The sequence below is a fragment of the Fragaria vesca genome, linkage group LG2 (genome assembly GCF_000184155.1).
Source record: "Fragaria vesca subsp. vesca linkage group LG2, FraVesHawaii_1.0, whole genome shotgun sequence".
Lineage (NCBI taxonomy): Eukaryota > Viridiplantae > Streptophyta > Magnoliopsida > Rosales > Rosaceae > Fragaria > Fragaria vesca.
Window position 1 is genome coordinate 28,454,341 of NC_020492.1, and position 24,673 is coordinate 28,479,013.

At 36.8% G+C, this 24,673-nt stretch overlaps 2 protein-coding genes across 2 annotated transcripts; both read right to left on the minus strand.

Moving 5' to 3' along the window:
• Window positions 1-434: 434 nt before the first annotated feature.
• On the minus strand, window positions 435-7,002 carry LOC101293853. Its single transcript, XM_004293052.1, has 12 exons — window positions 6,955-7,002; window positions 4,854-5,483; window positions 4,662-4,687; window positions 4,010-4,078; window positions 3,361-3,398; window positions 2,568-2,818; window positions 2,356-2,441; window positions 2,062-2,118; window positions 1,485-1,552; window positions 1,310-1,410; window positions 1,119-1,189; window positions 435-587 (listed from the first exon to the last, which is right to left on the minus strand). The coding sequence occupies exons 2-12, from the start codon at window positions 5,470-5,472 to the stop codon at window positions 435-437; spliced, it is 1,539 nt and encodes a 512-aa protein (XP_004293100.1). The 5' UTR covers window positions 5,473-5,483; window positions 6,955-7,002.
• A 13,571-nt stretch (window positions 7,003-20,573) lies between these two features.
• Window positions 20,574-22,439, minus strand: LOC101301840. The gene is made up of 3 exons (XM_004291603.1): window positions 22,189-22,439; window positions 21,922-22,053; window positions 20,574-21,394 (listed from the first exon to the last, which is right to left on the minus strand). The coding sequence occupies exons 1-3, from the start codon at window positions 22,319-22,321 to the stop codon at window positions 20,868-20,870; spliced, it is 792 nt and encodes a 263-aa protein (XP_004291651.1). The 5' UTR covers window positions 22,322-22,439; the 3' UTR covers window positions 20,574-20,867.
• Window positions 22,440-24,673: the final 2,234 nt, after the last annotated feature.

Here is a 24,673-nt window from a genome sequence, read left to right on the forward strand (position 1 = left end):
AATTGAAGAATCTGACAATTTTGGAATCTGGAAATTCTGAAATAGAAGAGACCTTAGGATTTTGTCATCTAACTTCTAGACTTCTTTTTCTTCATTTGTGTCTCCGTTCGCTCATGGATTTTTCAGCACATGCATCGTTGCCTATGACCATGCTTGAATATAAATGAGCATCGATAAGAGAAATCAAGTTTAACTTGACCTCATGGGATCTGAAAAGACACTGTAAATATCAGCAACTCAACCCAAGTAGAAAATGGACTACCCTGAAGTCTCTCATTCTCTTTGTATTTCAAAAGTGGCGCTCAAGTATGTTAAAGCTAAGTACACATAAGTGCAAACATAAGCTGTTTCCAGCTCTCCAAAAGCTAGGATTCCTAATGCCTTGCATGAATTTCATCTTTCTACATCAACTTCCTATAAAAGAAAAGTTCCTTTCACAGCCCAAATGAAGGTGACTTCTGAATTCTTTCGCTCGACTTTTTTAAGAAGCTCAATCGTTTCGGCTCAATCAAATCAAGCTGGATCAATATTATCTGCCCGTTCTCCTCAGTCCATTTGATCGATTCCTTTTCCAGTTGCTTTACAATCTGCAAGTACAATACCATCTCAAAACACGGTTCGAAATCATATAGTTAGAGAAGCATATAAGAGCATACGGGGTCACAACAATGCAGTAAGAGAAGCTCTGAAAGCGACTTCTTTTGTCCTCTGTCATATCTCTTTTTAAGATTAAACAAGTCTTCATCTGCTATATATTGATATTTCAGTTTGTATTTTCTAAGGAATTATACTTGAAAGTTCAAACCATGGAGATACATCATGTAAACTCAACAGCAATAAAAGAATGACTTTGAAAAAGAAAAGAAAAATATGATCAGTAGCCAGACCATCTAAAAGATGCACAGAATGAGGCTAAGAATCACTCTCTAGTAGGATAAACTATAGCTTAGCATAGTTGTAAATTTGTAATCCAGAAGTAAAAGCTCAAGTTCAGATGAAAAGTTGAAAAAGTTTGAACTCATGAAAACGAAATTGTTGTAGGCATAACTGCATAAGACTCAAAACCAAATGAAAGGAAACTCTAATCAGAAAGAAAATTGAAGTATGATATATCATACCAGTCGTCTCCGCGCTCCTCGAGTAGTATCTTCATCATTGCTTCCCACTACGATCCTAAGGTACTTGAAAGCTGAACAAAGCATGAAGCAAATCCGTCTCCTTAATTCTTTCTTAGCAGATACATCACCACCCAAAATCAAAATCATTTTGTGGATTAGATTTTAAGAGAATTGAGGTTATAGTGAGGAACCTGGCATGCCAGAGAGATAGGCTAACTGAAACCTTAGAGTACGTATAGCTTCCTTGGGTTCATGATCATGTAAGTCAAGAGACACAGAATCATCATCATGTCTGCAATCAAATTTACAAGTGTCATTAGGTGGTACACATAAAATGATGGCTCAAGAATGGTTTGCATTTCCCACCCAGTCTGAAGAAGTTTTTCAATGGATTTTGCATCTGCTTCCCGTGCCTTTCTGGAAAAGAAATGGCCCTATGCATTCCAAAGAGAAAATAGTAAATACGAAAGCCACTAAATAGAGAGTAGGGCAGTTGGCACCATGATTTTCAAAATCTACTGGAACTTTTTTTTGTTCAAACTATCATCTGTGTACTTGTCAATTAAGATAGTCCATGAACTTGACCTATTGTGTATGCTAATGAGAGAATCATCAAACATCTCATTTTTCCCCATATAACCCTTGAAAAATTAGTAGGTAACATCAGTTATGTTAAAGAACGATAAGTAACAAGAATGCAGAACAGTTGGGAATAGTAGTCACAAGAAAAGCCATATGAAATGCAAAAGTCAAGACTTTCTTAGTTAACAGACATAGTAGTGTACGTGGCCTCATGGACAGTAAAGGAATACCAATATGAACAGATATTCTAACAGAAAGTACATCAAGGTTGAAAAGAAATTCCAATGATTAGATTACTACGAAACTCAAAGCAGTATTTCAGGTTCAATGTTCATTCACTGGATTATAACAAGGACACTACCTGTTCTAAAAATTTATCTGCACGTACATGATCAGCCTCAGAAAATGCATCTAAAGCCTGCAGAGAAGGTGGGAGAGTTACTACTTACATATGACAAACAACACTGATTTATTTAGCAGGAGACAAAATTGCAACTCAAAATAACATGTGAGCAAAATGGATATAGAAGCAGAAGCTTAAAAATAAAGTAATAACGCCAACATATCTCCCTGCCTTATCAAGAGAAAGATACCAACATTCTCGTATAGAATTCTGCAAGTAAATTTAAAAATGTTTACACAATCAGGATCTTACAGTTTTGTAATACTCCTTCATTGTAATCCAATATTCCTTCACAGAATTATGTAGATTCTCATAGCTATTCTCGACATCCTCAGCTTCTGTTTGAAGAAGAGTTCGTGCACCAGAATACCACAAAGTAAAAAACTTAATAAAGAAATCAATAGAAAAGAAGAAAAAATTGCTGACGTCTGTTTTCATGGTAATGCAAACACCAGAGTTTGTACCTGCCCTGGTGTCTCGTCGTAGCATGGTAGCAATTTTGTTTTCTTTAATTGTGTCTCTAAAAGGTTCAGCATGATATCCCCTATATCCACATCTCTCCAGTCTCCTTGATGGGAGACTTATTTTAGGCGCTTCTTCCGATCTTTTAGGAACACAAAAGTGACAAAACAATGCTTCGAGTAACTCTTTCTCAGGAGCCCTGTCAGCAGACCCACCTTCATCTATTGAATTTCTTGCATTTCTAGATCCATTTCTACAGGAATGGTGAACAATAAGAGATTTTAAATTAAAAGCCTGAGCATAGTGGAGGTATGACTAAAATGATTAGTTCTTTTTGGTAAGGCTAGGGTGTGTTAATGCATGTCATGCATCAACTTTGTCTAAAAGTTGTAAAATGAGTCCTCAAAGTTGTAATATGTGTCCTTAAAGTTGTAAAAAAAATTAGTCACAACATTAGTGCTCATGTGTCCTTTAAGTGGTAATTGAGTTCTCAAAGTTGTAACTTGTAACATGAGTCCTCAAAGTTGTATCAACTTCTTTTTTATCACTTTGAGGACCCAATTACTACTTTAAGCACACATTTTACCACTTTAAGGACACATGAGGACTAATGTTGTAACTAATTTTTTTTACAACTTTATTACAACTTTGATGACTAATATTACTACTTTGAGGACTCATTTTACAACTTTAGGACAAGTTGATGCATGACATGCATTAACACATTGTAGAATTTTCCGTTCTTTTGATATCACACAACAATGGAATTCATCTATGTACACCAGATGAGCATACCTATGAGCAGATTGTTGACCTGAACTCTTCTCTGTAGACTGTTACAGGAAAAAGGAAGGATTTAAATAATTTGAAGAACTTAAAAATTGGAAGGTTATATCATGTTGTAAGTTGTAACTAGACTTCTAACTTTGTTAAATATACTACGATGGTGAACATATTTTATCATCATAAAAAAGGATCTTCAACATTCATAAGCTAATCACTATTTTCAGTCCTGATCTAGACAAGCCCTTTCTCCATTAAGCCTATTGCTTCTTTTCTATCATGGGCCATGACTCTTGTTTTCACTATGAAGGCATTTTCTCCTGCTTTACATTGCCCTACATGTCACCAAGGTAATGCCTACAACTTCATGGCTTTTCTCTTCTTCTCATTATGGCTCCTGTTCCCAAAAAGCCAGATTTACGCCAATTCCACTAAGCAAGGTCAAAGTGTCTCAATTGTACATTCACTTTCTGTAAAGTGATTTTTACGTAAAACTTCCCACTAGCGTTTCTCATACTTCTGTTTTTGTTGCTCAGTTCTCCAATTCAGAAGTTCCTCTTCATATTGTTCAACTAACTATATCTTCACTACCTGATCCTATGTTAATTATACGTTTGTAAATGGTAAGGCTGTAAGGGAATGCATCAAAGCAAAATCGTACCTTTGACCCGGCTAAACTGACAAGATCATCGGAATTTTCCAAGGTCATAAAAAGAAGTTTCTCCATACTCTGCATAATCAAAATATCAGTTCTTAAAAGTTGATGACACAAATTAAAATGCTACAGAGTATAGGGAAGAAAATGAAACAATATTAGAAGACATTCTCAGATTTATATCTCCACAAAAAAATTCCCCCAGTATTACTCATCAAAAGTTGAATTTCCAAATCATCAACTTTTTCTTCTCAATTTGTTCTGGGCTGATGTTTCTTGAAAGATGAGCACTTTGATAGCTAGACAGAGCAGTAAGTTGAATGTTTAACGTACAGTTTGTTTTTGTTTTTGTTTTCCCTAACAGTTAATGGTCCATTATCATGCATTGGTTGCCTTTATTACATTTTTTGGTAATATGCAATCTGGTTCCATCCACAGAGAAGAACGACCAACTTTTCACTTAATTAAGCGTAAAAATTGGACTTAGTTTACTCAACTATGGAAAAGACAATGTCAAGGAGAAAATATGTTTGGAAAGTTGATCGGGAAGCTATAACACTGATATTTTATGTATACTTTCTTTTAGCATGCTAGAGTACAATAGTGTTTATTGCAGCTATCAAATGAGAAAATGAAGCAACTTAAGAATGCACTGTACCTTTTCCATATCATATCCACAAAAGCCTGCATCCAAGGAAATTTTCCAGTCAAACAGGTTGTAAACATCAAAAATCTCAGTTTGACAGGATTTCTTTTTCTTTTTTTTGGATAAAAAGAAGTCATACAAAATCAACCCTTACTAACTAGTAGGTTTTTGAAGAAAAGAAATTTCTGGAGATGAAAGACTTACTGAGAACTTCTTTGATCACATTCATATCAAGTTCAAAGCCGTCTCCAAGCATTTTAAACAGAAATTCTTCAACATCAGTGTGCATCTTACAGTTCTTAGCTGACATGCTTGACTGGACTTCTTCACTTGGTAAATTAGAGAAAGGCCTCCCTATCAATTCTAATTTTAATGGTTTCTGCATTTCAGCAGATTCATTCGTTGATGTGTTCTGCCTACTGGAATCTTTTCCTATCACCCCAGAAACGGTACCCACTGATAGAGAGGGTCTTTTTGACTTTGATGCTCTGGTATTGCCAAATCTATTAGAGGTCCTTTGAAGAATGCTGTCAGATGACAGAGCTGCAGGAACTATGGTTGCACACTCCAATTGAGGGGACAGACCATCTGAAAATGTCTCACTTGCACCCTCAAATATAGGCTTTGATGAACTAGCACCATCTGAGGAACACAAATGTAACATGCAAAGAATTTCACCAGCCATTTGTACATTGTGCCTAGCCTTGACATAAGCAGAGGCAATGTCCTCAAGAGAACAACTAGAGCTAAACACATCAAACAAATATGTCAAGTCCGTTTCCTCTTTATCAAGGCCTGCACAAAGTAAAGTAGATGCTTGCATTTTCAAATATTCTGCATTAGAAGAAAAACAAAAAACAATGTCAATATAGAATTTGTTTTCTTAAATTTTGGTATTGCGAAAGAAAAGAAAAATATCAAAGATCTATTTGATTGGTTCCTTCTACTCCATCCAAGAACAACCAAACAAATTGTTACACTAGCTTTGAGATGCTTCAACATCAGAAACAACAAATAGAAAATATACAAATTCTTTGTAAATTTTAATCTGTCTGTGTCTCCTTTATTTTTGACTTCTTGTAGACTTATTATACTGTTATACATGATCATAAAAGCAACAAAGGACAGCAAACAGAACACCCGAAACCTTTCATACTTACGACCAAAACAGGACAAAAGGAAATAAGATCAAATTTTCAGCATGAGAGAGGAATGGAAGTTGCCTAGAAAATATCTCACTGCTATCAGAAATCAGAATAGTAGGAGAATGTACAAGCACATAGGATCAGAGTAAGAGCTTGATTGCCTTGACAGGATTAAAAGCTCAAGATGCAATGGAACAGAGATACAATCACCTTTTCTACTGATATAAAATGCAGTGAGAAACAGTGTCTAGCATGTCTGTAGGGAGCTTCCTTAAGAGAACATCAGAAATATCTGAACTTTGAAAGTAAACGACAATATTCTGAAGTTCGAAATCAATTAGAAATTGTGTTGCTAAGTTTCCACATAAACACAGAAAAACGTGTCATGCGCGGTGCCAAAGTAGTGCTGCTCACACTTTGTACCCCTAGCACTTTATTTTCTTATTCTCATGGTTGAAAATATAAAACTTATGCCTCCATTAAATGCTTATAACCTCCTTCACCATGATTCCATATATTTTGCAAACATTACATATATTCCAAAAAGGTTCCATTTCTATTTTCTTCTTGGCAGATAGTCACCAACATCATCTGAGGAGAAAAGACATGAAAATCGAGAACAGATCCAAGGATAGTAAACTTGGGTACACAAGTTTTCAAGTTCAGATGAGGCCTTCCAACTAAATTTGTATCAAGCATATGCTACTTGGCACTTTTAAATCTTACGGTAAACACACACACATTATATATCCATCAAAAATGTAATTAGTCCCTCAATTTTAAACAACACAACTTGCCTCCACAACTAGTAAAAGGAACAGTAAGATAATTTGACTAGGCCAAGTACTTAATTTTGTGGGATTCTCTGTGCTACACAGACACTAACATATTGTAATTCAAAAATTGTATAATTATAGTCATAAGCGATGCCATGCCCAGCAATCTATGAACATGAATGTAAACCTCACCGGAGAGTTAAAGATCAAAACTTTATGTACATATTCATACACAGATTACAAATAGAGCCCTAGAAACCAACCACATTGAGTAAACAGATATGAAAGTGACTGAAACAATGGCGGTGGTTTCTGGTTTGCAATTTCTGAGAGAAAGATTGAATCTTTGTGAACAGAGAGAGAGAAAGAGAGGTTGATTATTACCCGGAGAAGATGACTGAGGCCTCTGAAAGCGTCTCGTTCTCTCTGTCAGTCTCCTGTAAAGAAGAAGAAACTTTGGCTTCTCAAGGAAGCAATATGTAGTGTGTCAGAGAGAGTGTCCACGCGATGTCCGAGAAGCTGCGTCACACGCGCGTCTTCCATTGTCTGAATTTATTTTCTAATTTCATGCCTGATTGGCTGATTGCTGATTTAAAATGAAAGTTTGAAATTAATTTGTTAGTTATTCAAGAAATCTTAGAATATCCAACAAATTGATAAATTTAGAAATTGATAAAATGGAATGACAAATTTTTCAATGGAGGAGAGATGATTCATCAATGAACAGCAACGTTCAATTTATTCCGTTTCTCTTTCAAAATTCAATTTAGCTATTGAAATACTATCTCTGCTAGAAGAAAACTCTCAAAATAGACTGTTAGATATAGTTTTTAGCTAAATTTATCAATCATTTTTAGCTAAGTCAAGACTTTCTTAGTTAACAAACATAGTAGTGTTCGTGGCCTCATGTACAGTAAAGGAATACGATGAACATTCTCGTATAGGTATAGGGTTATATGATAATTTTCCTAAATAGAATTCTACATATAAATTTATAGTGCGGCTATCGGGACTTCTAAGGGTACGTACACATTCAATTATGATATGTTATTGTTGCTAAAATTGTGAAAATACTTGTTCTCTTTGTTGACAAAATTTTCATTTTATACTGTTGGTTTGCAGTTTGCATAATCAGTGTCGGTAAGAATTGTCATTACTGTTGTCGCAGCTTGAACCAGAAATTCAACATCTTCATTGCAGACCTGGAACAAACCACAGGAAGTTCCGGCGTCTTGAGCCAGAAAGATCACCCCTAGGCCTCAGCTTTGCTCCTGACAGGAGATCCAGCTTACCAGCATTTCCCAGGTTGCAATAATATGCTGGAGCTTTTTTCCTACAAGAACTAGCAATACATACATAGCCTAAACTTCTTTCGTTTGTCCTTTTAAAAAATTAACCTCAGGGACTATATGACGGACATGTATAATCCACATTATCTTGTAGTGCTACAAAGTGTTGTTGTACATATATAACAACTCAGATTCGATAGAAGATCCAACAGAAGAAACTACAGCAGAAAACACCTAACTAGAAGACCGATCAGTGAGTTTAAACCTCGGCTGGAATTCCCTGGAAAGCACATCGTTTCAGTCATTATCTCATAATTTCAACACTTGGGTATAATCAAAGAAAGAAAGACCCTTTCCAAAAAAAAAGAAAAAGAAAGCAGCAAGTAAAAAGGTTAGTAGATAATTGTATTAAAAAAAAAGGGTTAGTAGATAATGCTCATGAAAATCATGGGGTACCCTATACTAATTTTCTGCAACACAAATAGCATTCGAGACAAACACAGCACACACCAAACGTTAACAAGAACATAGCTGCTCAAAAGTAAATCCATATATCCAGCTAGCAAGTAGCAACAACATATCAAAGTAACTTCTAATCCAGCAGAAACAGTTATTGATCCAAATTGACCACCGACTTGACCATCAACATATCAAAGCTCTCATGAACACCACTACAAATTGGATCCACATTGTGCCCCTCTCAGTGTTGCAAAAAAATCAAAAACCAAAATATTCTAAACAAGAAAGATAAAGAGGAAAACTATGGCGAACTAAGCCTTCAGAATGAGTAGGAGGTTCCGTTCATGAAAGCTTGGTGTCTATGGATGCCTACACTCTTAAAACGCAGGAAGCTCCAGTGGAACTGAACATGATGAATTATTCCTTCAAACACAGAAAACTCCTCAAACTGAATAGCATAACTCCTCCTACTGATCTTGTTGTGTTGGCCATTGTTCAAATGGCACTTCAGTGATTATCCTCAACTGATCCAAAGATGTCAATCGACACACTAGAAGACAACTGTGCACTGCATAGACATTAATCCATCTAACTTGAACATCCAAAAGCGCCAAATCAACCACAAAGGGTTTATAAGGATTTGGGTACCTCCAAGTTTTACGAAACCTCTCAGTGTCTAGGCGATCCCTCCTAACATCTCTTTGATATTCATAACAAGCGCGTGCGTATGCTGCTTTTACCCCAAGAGATTCGCGAAAGACTACCCTATAAATCACACTTCCATTACTAGTACCCCCAAGATTTATACATTTAGAAACACCATTTTTCCTGTCAAGGTAACAAACAAAATTTCAAAAGATGAGAAAATTGTGAAACAATGGATGCAATTTTGACTCAATGCTTGCACTGGTATTATAAGTAACTTCTTGGGAAAATAATTCTTTTCTAAAAAGAAATGAACAAATTCTATTACCTGAAGAAGTTGAATAGACAATGCTCAGGCACAAAACGCTGTGAAGTCGTAAGAAGGTATAAAACACGGTTTTCAGTCTCAGGCTTCAGTTTGAGTTGACTTATCCTCTCTTTGTATCCCTCCAAAACACCTTTTTTCAAAATCATTGAACATCCACCCCCTTGTGTCATCTGATACACTGTTTTACGAATAAGAACCAGGTAGAGTGGTTACAAATTAGTTTGGGGTTAAGCCTCTTGAATTTATGCTTATAGACAATAAATTGAAGTCTTCTAGACTTGAGGTATGTCTCTGCATATTGGTAATAGCTCAGGGTCTGTAACTTTTGGGTTAGAAAAGAGAGAGTAAACAAGGATTAGAATAGAAAGATTAGTTTCTGTTCAGTGTATTTTTTCTAAGCTGAGTTGTTGTTCAATTTTGGTTAGGATTTGGAACTCTGTTTGGCTTGAAATTTTGCACCATTATTCTTCCTTGAGGGTACTCTCGGTCTGCAAATTTTGGTGTTGTTTGATAAGATAGATGATTTATAGTGATTTTCTAAAGATAAGTGTATTGTGCTGAAATTGAATTACTGTTATGTTGTACAGCTGTTGGAGTCCGAATTTGATCATGATTTAGAACTCCTTTGGTTCTGAAACTTTACATGTTTGATCTTCTATATGTGAACTCTTGATCTGGAGAGTTTGGTGTCATTTGATAGGGTAAGTGATTTGTGGCAATTTTCTAAAGTTTAGTGCTCTGTTCTGAAACTGTGTTCTAGTTATGTAATGCAGCTGATCTGAATTTGAGTTTGAGTGGGATTTAGGACTCTGAATGACTTGAAAATTTGTGCTTATGAACTTCTTTATGTGTACTATTGATCTGGAAATTTTGGTGAATTTCTATAGAGTGGTTTAATCGTGATTAATTTCTGAAATTAGGTGCTTATGGATGAATATATGTCTGCTGGAATATAAGTTTTGTTTTTGGAATATAATTTCAGGTATGGAACAAAGTAATGGTAAGGCTTAGTTGTGCATGTACGTTAAACTAAGAAGTATAGTCTTGATCTTAGTTCTAGCTGCTCAACCTAGTTTAATATAGCCACTTATGAGTAGTATTGCTGCAATGTAAATAATAGTATTTTGTCTTTGGTGTCGTTGACTATTTCTTTTTTTTTCTTTTTCTATATATTTTTTTCTCTCTTCTTTGTTTTATCCAATTTGTGTTAATGAGTAATCAATATGTAATGACTTTACAAATTTTTAACTTTCAGTGAACCCTGATTATGAAGACCTTGATGACATGTTTATGTATGAAGACCAAATACCTGGTTGGAGTCAAGCTCCATCAAGCAATGTGGTAATAGAAAAGCCTGATTCTTCTAAAAAGAACTCTGAGGTTAACAATGCAGCAAAGGGTAAAAGGTACAAGGTTTGTGCAAACAGGAAGGCTTTTGTTGGTGTGAAGTTTGTTGAGCCCCGAGATGAAGTACCAACTCAAGCTAGCAGAGCACATGTGGCGATGGATAAGGGTAAGGGTAAGAGGAAAATGGAGACGGAAGTGCAAACTGGTGATAGCGATAGTGAGGATGAGGAGTTTGGAGAATCTGGTGGGAGAGGAGGTAATGACTTTGAAGATGTGTATGGGCCTGATGGGTTTGAAGAAACGTTAACTGAAGTTAGTGAAGATGGTCCGTATGAGAAGGGCAGTGATAGTGAAGATGATGAGAGTAATGATGAAGATTATGACCCCACTAAGAATGATTATGATGTTGCAGAGTATGGGATTGATGATGATTACCTATTCGATTGGTTAACTGAAGCTGAGCCTACTGAGGGCAATGAGAAGGAACCAGAAGCTACAACTGTACCTGCTATTGAGGAAGGAAGTAAGGGTGATGAAGATGATGAAGCTATGTTTGGGGCTATGGATTCTGATGAAGAAGCAATAGGAGAAGAATATAATTCTGATGGGGATGAAGTTAGATATCCAGAGTTTAATCCTAAAGTGGACATAGAGAATCCTTGGTTTTGTAAGGGTATGTTGTTTGCAACCCCTGAAATACTTAGAGCAGCTATAACAGAGAGGGCAATCCAGAAGGGTTGGGAACCACTTTACGACAAAAGTGATAGAAGCAGGCTTAGGGTTATCTGCAAAGCTGAAGACTGTGAGTTTGAACTCTTTGCATCGAGGATGCAACATTCTAACACATTTCAGATCAAAACATATCAAGGAAACCATAATTGTGCAAGGGTGCAAGAGAACTGTGCTGTGAGGGTACCATACCTTGTGAGGAAGTTTTCTAACTTCATTAAGATGAATCCAAATATTACTACAGGTGTGATTTCCTTCATATCATTTAAATTACAGACTTTTTAAACTTCATTTGCAACTCTTCATGTGTTGATGCCTTCATATCTATTTTTTTTTTATTGTTTTATGTGACAGAGGCATTAATGAATCAGATGTCATCTGGGATTAAGGCAAAAGTATCATATCAACAAGCTTATAGGACAAAAATAGATGCGTTGAATCAACTGGAACTGTGCATGAAGGAGCAATATGCAAAGGTGCAAGATTATGCTCAAGAACTGAGAAGGACCGACCCTAACACCACGGTCGATATCATGTGTGATTTCAACAACCTTGAGAAGCAGCCAATTTTTAAAAGGATGTATATATGCTTGGGAGCTTTGAAAGAGGGTTTCAAAAATGGATGCAGACCAATTTTAGGACTTGATGGCTGCCATTTGAAGAGTCCCTATGGAGGTCAATTGTTGTGTGCAGTAGGGTTGGATGCAAACAACACTACCTATGTTGTTGCTTACGCAATGGTTGAAATGGAGAGCAAAGATTCATGGATTTGGTTTCTGAGTCTTTTGGAGAAGGACCTAAAGATAACTGGAGAAGGAAATGGCTTCACTTTCATATCTGATAAGCAGAAGGGGTTGCTTCCAGCATGTGAACTTGTCCTCCCACTAGCTGAGCATAGGTTTTGTGTGAGGCACTTGTGGACCAATTTCAACAAGAAGTTTCCAGGGAAGGCATTGAAGGATCAGCTTTGGGCAATCGCCAAATCAACAACAATGGCCTATTACTGGAAAGAGATGACTCTGTTGAATCAGATGGACACAAATGCTTATGAATGGTTAACTGGTAAGACTGTTTAAATGTCTCATTTAAATTCATGTGTGGTTTCAGTTCAGTTTTCTAACTTTACCAGCTTTTTTAACTTGTATTGGCTTTCAATCTATAGTTCTTTTACTTTTTTTTCTAGAAGAGAATCTTTTTGTTTTCCAAATCTTTGATTTCTGTTTTGTTTCATGTTTTGAATTTTGTACTCTAATTTTACAGACCCTAATGAACCTACAAGAAATCCTAAGCATTGGTGTAGAGCACATTTCAATGGCATTCTGAAATGTGATGTGCTTCTAAATAACTTGTGTGAGAGTTTCAACGCCTTCATACTTCTAGCTAGGTCCAAACCTGTTATTTCATGCTTTGAAGAAATCAGAGTTAAGTTAATGAAGAGGATTGCTGTTAGGAAAGAGAAGATGAGCAAAGTGGTGGATACCATTTGTCCTAAGCCTAGGGAAATTTTAGAGAAGAACAAAGTGAGAGCAAGCACAGATTGTATCCCTAATGCTACCGGAAGCACTAAAATAGAGGTGGAAAGCATTGGAGGAAACAAATATGTTGTTGATCTACAAATGAGGACTTGTGCTTGTAGGAGATGGAACCTCACAGGGATACCTTGCAAACATGCAGTTTCAGCCATCCATTTCAGGAGGGAGAAGCCCGAGGATTATATGGATGCATGCTACCTCAAAAAGACATACCTTGCAACTTATTCCCACACAATTCAGCCTGTCAATGGGATGGATTTGTGGATGCCTTCTGATGAACTTGCCATCCTTCCACCTCAATACACTAAGCAACCTGGGAGGCCAAAAACCAAGAGAAATAAAGATGCAGCTGAAAGGGAGAATGATGGTCCTAAGCTTGGGAGGCGTCAAAGGTCCTTAAAGTGTGGAACTTGTAACAGATTGGGCCACAATTCAAAGACCTGTCATAGGCATCTTCCTCCAAAAACACCAGTCAGTACAGTCACTAATGCTCAAAAGAAGAAGAAGCTGAATACCGGAGAGGCCTCCTCTACTAAGGCTAAGGGTACCAAACCCCCCCCCAAAGTCGAAGAATGATCTAAGAAAGAAGGCGGCTGTTAAAGCTAAGGATATGAAGGTAAACTAATGATTTGTTAAATGTGTTTAATTTGCTGGATGAATGTGTGTTTAATTATGGATTATTGGGCATTCATAATTTGTTGTTACATCTATTGCAGAACAAAAGAGCTGCACAGAAAGCTGCAGCAAATGCAACAACAAGGGGAACAACAAGGGCAACTTCAAACAAAGGCAGACCACCAAAACCACCAAATGCTTCATCTACCTTGTCACAAAGTTCTCAAGCTTCATCAATAGTATCAATGAGGCTTAGGGCTAAAAATGCTGGAAAATAGGGTATGTAGGGTTGATAACAACCAAATTCAGGAATTAAAGATGCAAAGTTGCAATTTTTTGCGCAACCATGTTTTGTGTCAAATATGGTTGCTAGTCTTAATCTTTTGCTGAATTTTCATGATTAAGGCTAGAAATTATGCAACTTATTCATGAATATTGGTTATGATATTGACTATGATGGTTTTTGTTGGCTTGGATGTAAACCAAACATAATGCATATATTTGGTTATTACTATGAATGTCTTTGGATCCAATGTCTTTTTTCTGGATTTTTTTTTCTTTTTCATTTTTGTCTTTTTTTCCATGTTTCCAATCTTGGAGTTTTAAGATAATGAGTGGCAGATTTAATGTTTGATCTTATATTTGGTTTTAATTTTTTGTTTTTGGGTAAAATGACTTATCTGCCCTTTGGTCAGGGTTGGAGACTGAAATGTGGGCCATTCTTGTCTCCTCCACGTCGGAGGCTGATGTCATGAAATGATGAAATTTGATTTTTTGTCTCAGCTTGATAGATTTTAACAGTTTAAGGGTACACCTGATGAAAAAAAAAAAAGAAGGGGCACACCTGATGAGTGACCCAAAGTTCAAGGTAGTATACTGAATTTAATCCTAAACATAAATACTCTTTCTACTTTTTTCTAATAACAAATAATATCACATACGAAGTATCCAATATTGCCTGAGCTGCTTTCTCCCCACTCCCAAGCACAAGATATGTCGCAGACACTGGACGATCGAGCTTTTTACTGATATGATATATATAAGCTAGTCCTGATGGCTCGTAACCGGCTATTAGAACTGCAATCTTGTCCTCCTCTTGACTCTTAAGATACTGCAATGCCCATGATGCTACCTCTTTAACTCCAATGTACTTTTTGTCCTTCTGGCCATGAGCAACTTGGATCGCATAGTATTCTATGATCCTGTCCCGCAAGTGTGTCATTAGTTCCAAGCCTGCTAATGCGTCCCCAGCCCAGGCCCCTATTATTTTGTTGTCCAATAAACGTAGTTTCTTAGAGTAAGAATATAGCATAGAGCCAAAATTATGGGTACCCTTTGTGTCCACTCCAATGATAATGTGCTTTTGGATGATGAGACCCAAAATTGTAGTTCCACCGTAACTCTGCCAAAATTTGCATCGTTGGTGTTACTGTTGATATGCTATTCAAATAATTTTACAATACTATGCAGAGTTAAAACGAGAAAATATACAAGCTCACCAATTTCTCCAAATGTCCACCATATTTATGCTTCAGCTCTGTAAGATTGATTGAAAGCAATTTATTATTTTGTCAAACTCAAAAATCCATCAGGACTGAATGAAAATTATGTAGTATAGAAGAAGGCACATCAGTTTCTTTTCATATTAAAACCCAACAAAAGTTGGAGACAGTAGTAGCATCTATAACAGGTTCATCATAATTTAAGATGACCTCGAGTACAATCAGATCATCAGTAACGAAACAATTTGTAAGTTTGTAACACTGCTTTGACAGGTTTGAACATCAGAAAGACAATATATGCATTCTTTATACATAACAATCTTTCTGTATTCTCTTAACATTTGACTTCTTGCAGACTAAAAACTTATACATGATCATAAAAGCAACAGATCTAGAAGACAACAAACAGAACACTCAGAAACCTTTCATACTTGAGAACAAAACAGGACAGAAGGAAATAAGATCAAATTTTCAGCATGAGAGGGGAATGCAAGTAGCCTAGGATATTATTAAACATTACTCTGCTATCCAAAATCAGAATCATAGGTCAAATACCTCATTTCATTTTCTGGAGTTCTCTGTCGTACCATGAAACTAATATATTGTGATTCAAAAATTGTACATACAAATTGTTATAGTCATAAGGAAAGCCACGTTCACCAATCTTTGATCGGAGCTCAAAAACATGAATGTAAGAGAGTTAATTGAAGACAAAAAACTTTATGAACATAGTCATACAAATAGTACAAGTACAAAAAACTCAGAAGCCTTCCATACTCAATAACAGAAGGGGACAGGAGGAAATAAATCAAATTTTCAGAAGCAGAAATCTAAATAGAGAACAGAAAGGGGAGATCATTTGGGTACACAAGCTAATGAACATGAATGTAAACCGACCGAGTGATAAAGATTCAACCTTATTAGATTACATGTCAAACAAGTGCACTCAACACGTTATGGAAAGAAAAAGACTGCAATATCATATTAAAGTAAAGTAGATGCAAAAACAAACTAAAATTCCGTTTGACATGAGATTCTTTTTGTTTTTGGATAGTTATAAGAAGTCAACAAGATCAACCCTCACTAACCAGTAGGCTAATGAACAGATGAGATTTCTGGACATGAAAGACTTACTGAGAATATCTATCACATTCATATTAAGTATAAAACCATTTCCAAGCTTTTTAAACAAAAATTCATCAAAATATACATGCATCTTACCATTCTTTTCCTCTTCCTCTTCAAAATCCACATGCATTTTCATATATTCTGCATCAGAAGAAAAACAAAATACCAAAATCAATACATAATTTGATTTTTACTTCTAAATTCATTTATTGTGAAAGAAAAAAAATTATCAGAGATCTATATAATTATTTCCTTCTACATTATCAACAACGAAACAAAATGTAAGTTTGTAACACTGCTCTGACATGCTTCAACATCAGGAAGACACTATATACATTATGTATACATTAAAATCTTTCTGCTACTCCCTTACATTTGACTTCTTGCAGACTATAAAAATTGTACAAGATCATAAAAGCCTGCAGAAGGTAAGCCAGATGCTTGAATTTTCTAGTATTTGGCAATAGAAGAAATACAAAAAACCAATGTCAATACAAAATTCGTTTTCCTAATTCATTTACTGCGAAAGACAAGAGAATTATCAAAAGTCCATTTATTTGATTCCTTCGACTCTGTCTATGAAGAACCAAAAAAAAATTGTAACACTCGCCTCTTGAGATGCTCTATCATCAGAAACAGAAGAAAGACAGTATATGCATTCTTTATACATTCCAATCTATCTGTATTCCCTTTACATTTGACTTATTGCAGACTATAAAACTTATACATGATCATAAAAGCAACAAAAGACACCCAAGAACAGAAGAGGACATAAGGAAATCAATAAAATTTTCACCATTAGCAGTCAGAATAGAGAAGAAAAAGAGGAGAGTAAGATTGGGGAGACAAGGTTTTGAAGTAACAGCTAATGAAAAAGAAAGTAAACCTCACCCGAGAGTTCAAGTTCTAATCTTTATGTATAATATCATACAAAGACTACAAATGCAAACCTAGAAAGACTACAAATAGAAACCTCATCAATCTTTGGTAACACCTCATTGAACATGAATGTAAATCTCACCCGAGACTTAAAGTTCCAATCTTTATGTATGCTTTCTACAAAGACTACAAATAGAGACCTAGCAAGACTACAATTACTAATAGAAACCTCATCAACGTTTGATAACACCCGATGAACATGAATGAAAACCAACCGAGTGTTAAAGAATAAAGATTCAACCTTTATGGATGGCCCAGCCACCTAGAGGCGTCGTCTATTGCTTTCCGTTCGCCGGAAAATGTAAGCTAAAAGGACGAAAGAGGAGAGAGAAAGAGAGAGCCGGAGAATTCCGAGCTCTTTCCTCTGTGCTCTGCTCTTATTTTTTCTTCCCTCCTCTCTTACTCTCTACTTCTCAAATAAGTACGGTAGTGTAGAATCAGGACCAGATGGTCTCCCAGCCCTATTTTACCATACCTACTAGAATGATATTAAACATCACATAATTCCTTTTGTCAAAGATTTCTTCCATTCTAATATTCCTATTTCAGATATCAATCATACAAATATTGTTCTTATTCCTAAGAACTCTGATCATTCTATTGTTAATCACTATAGACCTATTAGTCTCTGTAATGTAAGTTATAAATTCATCTCTAAACTCATTGTAATGCGTCTCAGATCTCTTCTTGCTCGATGCATTTCCATGAATCAAGGAGCATTTGTTCCTTATAGATCTATTCATGACAATATCTTAATTGCTCATGAACTATTCTCATCCTTTAATAAGTCAACGAATAAAACTGGTTTCCTAGCACATAAACTTGATTTGGAAAAGGCTTATGATCTTATGAATTGGGACTATATTAGATGTTGTCTTCTTAAATTTGGTCTGAATCACCACTGGATTGACTTATTTCTTAATTGTATTTCCACAGTCTCCTACTCCATCTTACTTAATGGTAAACCACAACAGTAATTTACACCTCAAAGAGGACTTCGTCAAGGTGATCCACTCTCCTCTTATCTCTTTATACTTTGCATCGAACCACTGATTTGTCATCTAAATCAATTAACCTCCTCCTCCAAAAATTAGGTTGGCATTTTGTCCTCCCCTAAAGGTTTACGAATCTCTAATCTTTTCTTTGCAGATGATTGTCTACTTTTTTCAAAAGCAACATCTAAAGCTGCACATAATCTGCTGAATCTTTTAACATTGTTTTCTCATGCCTGGACAACTCATAAACTACCATAAATCCACTTTATTTTTCTCTAAACATGTTCCTACTCGAACCAGGAATCACATCAGCCAAATTCTACAGGTTCAACATTGACATTCTATTGGCAGATATCTTGGCATTCATAATGTAGTATTGCTGGAGAGATCCTCTTAATCATAAAGATATTCTTAGTAAAATGCAACAAAAATTTGCAGGTTGGAAGTGCAATTCTTTATCTAAAGGAGGTACACTGACCCTTCTGCAATCTAACATTACAGGTATGCCTAATCATTTACTTTCTTATTTTAAATTCCCAAAATCAATGCATAACAAATGTGATGCTGAATGTCGCAAATTCTTTTGGAATCATCAAACACACTCCCCCATTACCTGGACTCAAGTCTGCACTCCAAAATCTAAAGGCGGAGTTGGCGTCAGACCCTTCACACACTTTAATCAAGCTGCTCTAGCCAAATTGGGATGGAAAATCCTAACTGAACCAGGAAACTGGTGGGTTTCCTTAATTCATGCCAAATATCTGCAAAGAAAAATCTTCTGAGAAGTCAAATCGACCACTAATGCTTCTTAGGCTTGGAAAAACATTCTTTCTATCAAATCCCTTTTACAAGAAGGCATCCCATTGGTTAATTGGAGATAGCTCTCAAATAAATTTTTGGCTGTTTAATTGGGCTTGTCCTTTCCCACTCATCAATTTCGTTCCTCAACAGTTCCATTCTCAGGTGAATTTTACTGATACAGTAGCACAGTTCATACATAATCAACAATGGTCCCTTTCACAAGTTCAACACCTTCTTCCTCCAGAAGTTATTTCTCACATCTCTGAGATTCCACTCCCTTTCTTTCCTCAACATGACTCTATGATATGGGGAGCTTCGAGGAATGGTAAATTTTCAATATAGTATGCTTCTAATCTTCTGGTTTTTCACGAATTCCTCCTCATTCTTAAACTACACTGCTCACTAAAGTTTGAAAACTTAAAATTCCTCCAAAAATCAGAGTTTTTGCTTGGCAACTTATTCGAAATAAACTTTCTACAAAAGATCGTATTTTTACTAACCAAATTATAGATCGTTCTTGTCCTTTTTGTCAAACTAACTTAGAAACCATTGATCATATATTCCTTAAGTGTCACTTTGCTACTCAAGTCTGGAACAAAAAGAATGAAGTTAGTTTCTCATCCCATCCAAAGGCATTCTAAAAGTATTATTCTACCCTCTATTATTTAACTACCCTCTCTCTCTCTCNCTACCTCTCTCTCTCTCTCTCTCTCTCTCTCTCTGTGTCTCACACACACACACACACACCATCGACCCAGGCCGGACCAACTCCCAAAAACCATTTCTCAAGATTCGGCTCACCGGTGAGACCCGCCACCACCACCACCACCACTCACCGCCACCGACATGTCGTTGCTCCAGCCTAGAAAAGATATCCAAAACACCTCCTGGCCCAAGCACCCCAAGCTCACCGACTTGGCGAAATCCGGCGACCGGCCTCTAATGACTGGCAAAATTCCAGCTACTGGTGACCGGTGACCGAAGTCCGGTGAGGTTTCGGGCCAACTCTATACTCTCCTCCATCTAATCTTATATCTCCTCCATGATCTCTCTCTATGCTTAAAAGGTGAGGACAAAATAATTCAGTTTCTTAAAACTTTAGATAAGATTAGTCGGAGTGGCACAAATTCTCTTATTTAACATTCAAATAGACAACCTCTTAGAGTATTTGTTGGAATGGGAAGTGAGGTGCAAAAATTTTAGTAAATGGACATTGTCCCTATATTTCATAGTCTTTTACCCGTGCTTTTATCCAGAGAAAGACCTAATAATTTCATCTTTTTTTTTTTTGTCATTACTACTGACTTGCAAAGTTGTGATCACATTCTTCCTCTTTTGGCTTTAACGGTGTCTTTGTTTAGGTTGTTTGCGTGACTTTTCCTCAACCACAATAAACCAATCCATGCAAAGTCATTTGGATTTTTTAAAATATAGCCTAATAGAAAGATGCTCTGAAGTTTGCGAAGCTGCTTGTTAAGCGAAAACTAGGTTTCCAGACCAAGCAGTCATCGTGCAAGCAGTCGCAAGACATACGACGATGTGTGCTTTGAGTAATGACGTCTTCTCAAGTGGGCAAACCCCTAACTATGGTGGCTGAGGGTGTTTTCTATGGGAGTGGATCAGCAGTTTGTGTCGGACCTCCAAATGTGAGAGGTGAGCATAAAAAACTGTCGCTTAGGAGGTGAGCATGCCTACATTAGAAGTTATCCAATAACATGAGAAAAGAATGCAACAAGTAAAAAGGTGAATAGATAATGCCCATAAGTCGATAGTATTTGAGACCTACACAGCACACCAACCATTAACAAGAAAACAGTTGCTTAACAGTAAACTAAACTCTAGATATCCAGCTAGCAACATATCCATTAACTTCTAATCCAGTAGAAACAGTTATTGATCCAACACCATGGGTCAGCCGATTAAGGCCAGAAAAGTTCTCAGGCTCCCAAGAATCCTCCAAACAGGTGATCACAGGATCAGAGTTGGCATCACTTCAAGAGGCAGCAATCAGTCGTGTGGTCACCCAACCAATCACAAATTCCACAATACTTGCGACCATCCTTAGCTTCCCTAGGGCAATCTTCAGTCGAGTGGTCACCGGTGGTCTCACAGCACGCACAAAAGATAACAGCTGTCTGAACAAACTTGTCGCAATCATCAGTGGAGTGGTCAGCCAGCGACCGACAAGTCCAACAAAATTTAAGATTGCCATCAGCCAACTTAGGGCAGTCCTCAGTCCAGTGTAAGCTGTCCTCGAGCTTGCCACAAATCAAACATTCCCTGAATCCAGGCTCAGGCTCTGGTGGTCCACTAATCTGCTTGGGGCAAACATCAGTCCAGTGCTCATCCTCAGCACCACAAGCTTCACAAACCAGATCTTCCTCATCCATTGGGCCAAATGGGATGGCTTCCAGGTCTGGGCACCTCCAAGTGTGGTGGTCATCTGTCTTACAGAAGTCACAGTACACAACCATCTCCACCCCATTGATAACTTTTTGTTCCATAAGTTCGCGATCTGTGACAAGAAAAAGAAAATCACTGCTGACCAGATTGAATGTGCTACAGATGTATCAATGTGTGTGTGTGCTCACAAAAGAAAATGAATTGTGGATAAAAACACAGACATAGGTAAGCTAGCCACAGATTAATGTCATCATGTATGATCCCAGTCATCAGCTACTAGTTCGACTACGCAACATCATGCACAAACTAAATGACTTGGATATTTTATCTTCGGAAACCAAACTGAATGATCCGTTAAAAGAAAACATAACTTCACACAATACAATCAAGCCACCAGCCATTGATCATCAGGAATCTCAACCTAAATGGGGCTATTAGGTAGAGATTTCAGAATCATACCCTGAAACGGCCATCTTACAAGTATTGCAATTATATTCTCTTATCCATATACCACAACAGAAAGAATGAAAGAAAAAAATGACTAGTTCCAGATAAAGCTTAGTGATTGTAACATCTAATAACCATTTATTTCAATTCCTTCAAAACTTGCTGAAATGTGTTCAAGTAGTAAAAACATACCAGGGTCATTAGGGCACTGAAAATTGAAGTGGTCATCCTCCTTCCCACAAGCGTCGCACTTCTTCTTGGCAAGATCACTCTTCTTAACCAGTACAACTTTGCGTCCTTTTCCTTTTTTATTAGGATCGTAAGCTGTAAAACACACAAAACTCGATCTAATCACTTATATTTTCAATTACAATACCGATAACAAAACATAAGCAATGAAAATGAAATTCCGACGCAGAAAATATAAATGAAATGAAATCAAAGGGCATATGTCCTTACGCTTGAGCGGAATCTGATGACGAAGAGCGAGCTCCTCCAACATATAGAACACAGAGTCTTCCGGCACCTCATCGGCCCACTCAGGGAGATCCATCCAGAGGAGCTGCTCCGGATTCGGCTCACCGGCGTTCATGGCTGAATTAGGGTTTGGCGCTGTGGCTGTGGCGAAGAGAAAAGGGGCATAAATATGGGGAGAATATTGTGAAAGAGCGAGAGCGCTCTATTTCTTATTGATAATGAAAGGGAGCCGTGGTTTCTTTTTTTCTTTTTCTTTTTTAAGAAGGGTGCCGTCACTGCCGTGGTTCCTTCTTGGAATTTACAAAGTGAAAAGGCAGGCAAAATATGAAAAGCCCATAAATATTTTTTCTCTTCTTTGATAATACTTTTTATTTTTCGAAAACGTAAACTTGTAATTGCTTTTTGAATCGAGCTCTGATAGAAGTGTTGGTATTAATAGAATTGACATCGCAAAGCAATCGCAAGTTTTGTGGGCAGGAGGATGATCACTCAAATCCTTTTTTTTTCTTAAAAAAAAATAGATAAAATCATTATTTATCTATCGCGAGAAGACACATACATTAATTATCGGTTTAAGCTAAAGCTCTCTGGTAGTAAGGAAATCAAACTAACAAGCTAATACCCTTACTGCAAATAGGTTTAGCTCAAATATTGAGCCTACACAAAATAACGCTCGTCTCAGTACCTAACTCTTTTTGAATTGATGTACAATTAGAAATACTGAGAATTAAATAGATGAAATCATAATCTCAATGCTAGACTGGTATCTTATGAGTAAGCCTAAGTCAGCCTTACTCTTGAGCAAGCCAATCCAAAGTACTAAATAATAAATGAGGGTGGCAAAACACCCTTTTTCTCAGCCCATACCTTGAGCCCGTAACACAACCCAATTTGAGCCCAATTACCTTTAACCCATACAACCTAAACCCTACACAGGTCTCTCGTCAACATGACCACAACCGACACCGCAGCCACCACCGCCCTCCGGCCAACCCAACAATCCCTTGATTTGGTTTTGCAAATGGATAGGCTATATGCAGTTTTCTTTTAGCTTGACATTCTTGAATCTTAATGGTAAGGCATTTTAGCCGATTTGCTAACCTAGCTTTCACTACAGTGTCAATTTGCTACCCTAGCTTTTATTTCTGTCATTTTGCTACTTAGGATTTCAAAATTTGCTGAATTGCTACCCATAGCCAATTTCAGTTAACTTTTCCATTTAGAGACCAACATGAGGGTATTTTCATACCCATAGCCAATTTTGTGCTTGTTATGACCGTTCTTCCCCTTTTTGCGTCATGTAGTGGTACAGCTAAAATAGCCTCACAATTTAACCATGCAAAAGATTGTCAATTGTAGTATAAAGAAGCAAGGATCGTTCATTGCCAGAAATTGAGGGTATTTAATTTCACACACAAAAACAATGTCACAAAAGTGTCTACTGTTTCTGACGAACAACAGACTAAAATATAATTAACTACCTAACCTACACTACTCAGAAAATTATGAAAATGTATAAAACTAAACTAGACACACAGAAGAACACGCACACAAAATTTGAGGGGATTTGGAGTTCGTTTACTATACTAAATAAATCACGAAAAACAGAAGACAAAAGAATAAGAAAACAGTTTTGATTTGTAGTTTGAGAAATATGATAGAGAAGAGGTTAGGGATTTAGGAAATTCACCACCGAATATGCTTCAAAATAAAGTTCACACAACCAAGATTCCAATTACCAAGTTATCACTACTAGAAGTTAGGACTTATGTGACGAAATGGTTTCGTCGCTTAAGAGTGAAATTTCGTCGCATATGTATTTATGAGACGAAAATTTCGTCGCTTAAGAGTCGTCGCATAGGTACCTAGCAACGAAAATACATTTTTCGTCGCTTATGTTCCTCTTAAGCGACGAATTACGTTTCGTCACTAAACTACTTAAGCGACAAACAGAGATTTCGTCGCATAAGTGCCTCCTAAGCGACGGAAAAAAATTCGTCACATAAACTTATGCGACGAACATTTCCAACTTAAGCGACGAAATATTTTGTCACTTAAATGTTTTCAATATAATAAAAAAAATATTTTAATTAATTTAATTTGATTTTCATTTTTAATAAAAAATGTTGTAATTTAAATTAAAAAAAAAAATTTATTTTGCAGTTTCTGTTTTATTTTGTTTTTTAGTTTTATTTTGTTTTTCAGTTTGTTTTTTTGTTTTTGCCGGATCGATCTCGCCAAAGGAGGTGGTGGTGGCGGAGGAAGAAGAAGAAGCTAGAAGAACCGGATGGGGGGTGGTGGTGGTGATGAAGAAGAAGAAGAGGGGGGGGGGGGTGAAGAAGAAGAAGAAGTGGTGGGGTGAAGAAGCTAAAGGCTAAAGAAGAAGGTAGAAGAAGGAAGAAGAAGAGGTGGGGTGAAGAACCGGGAGGGGGGGGGGGTGGTGGTGGTGAAGAAGAAGAAGAAGAAC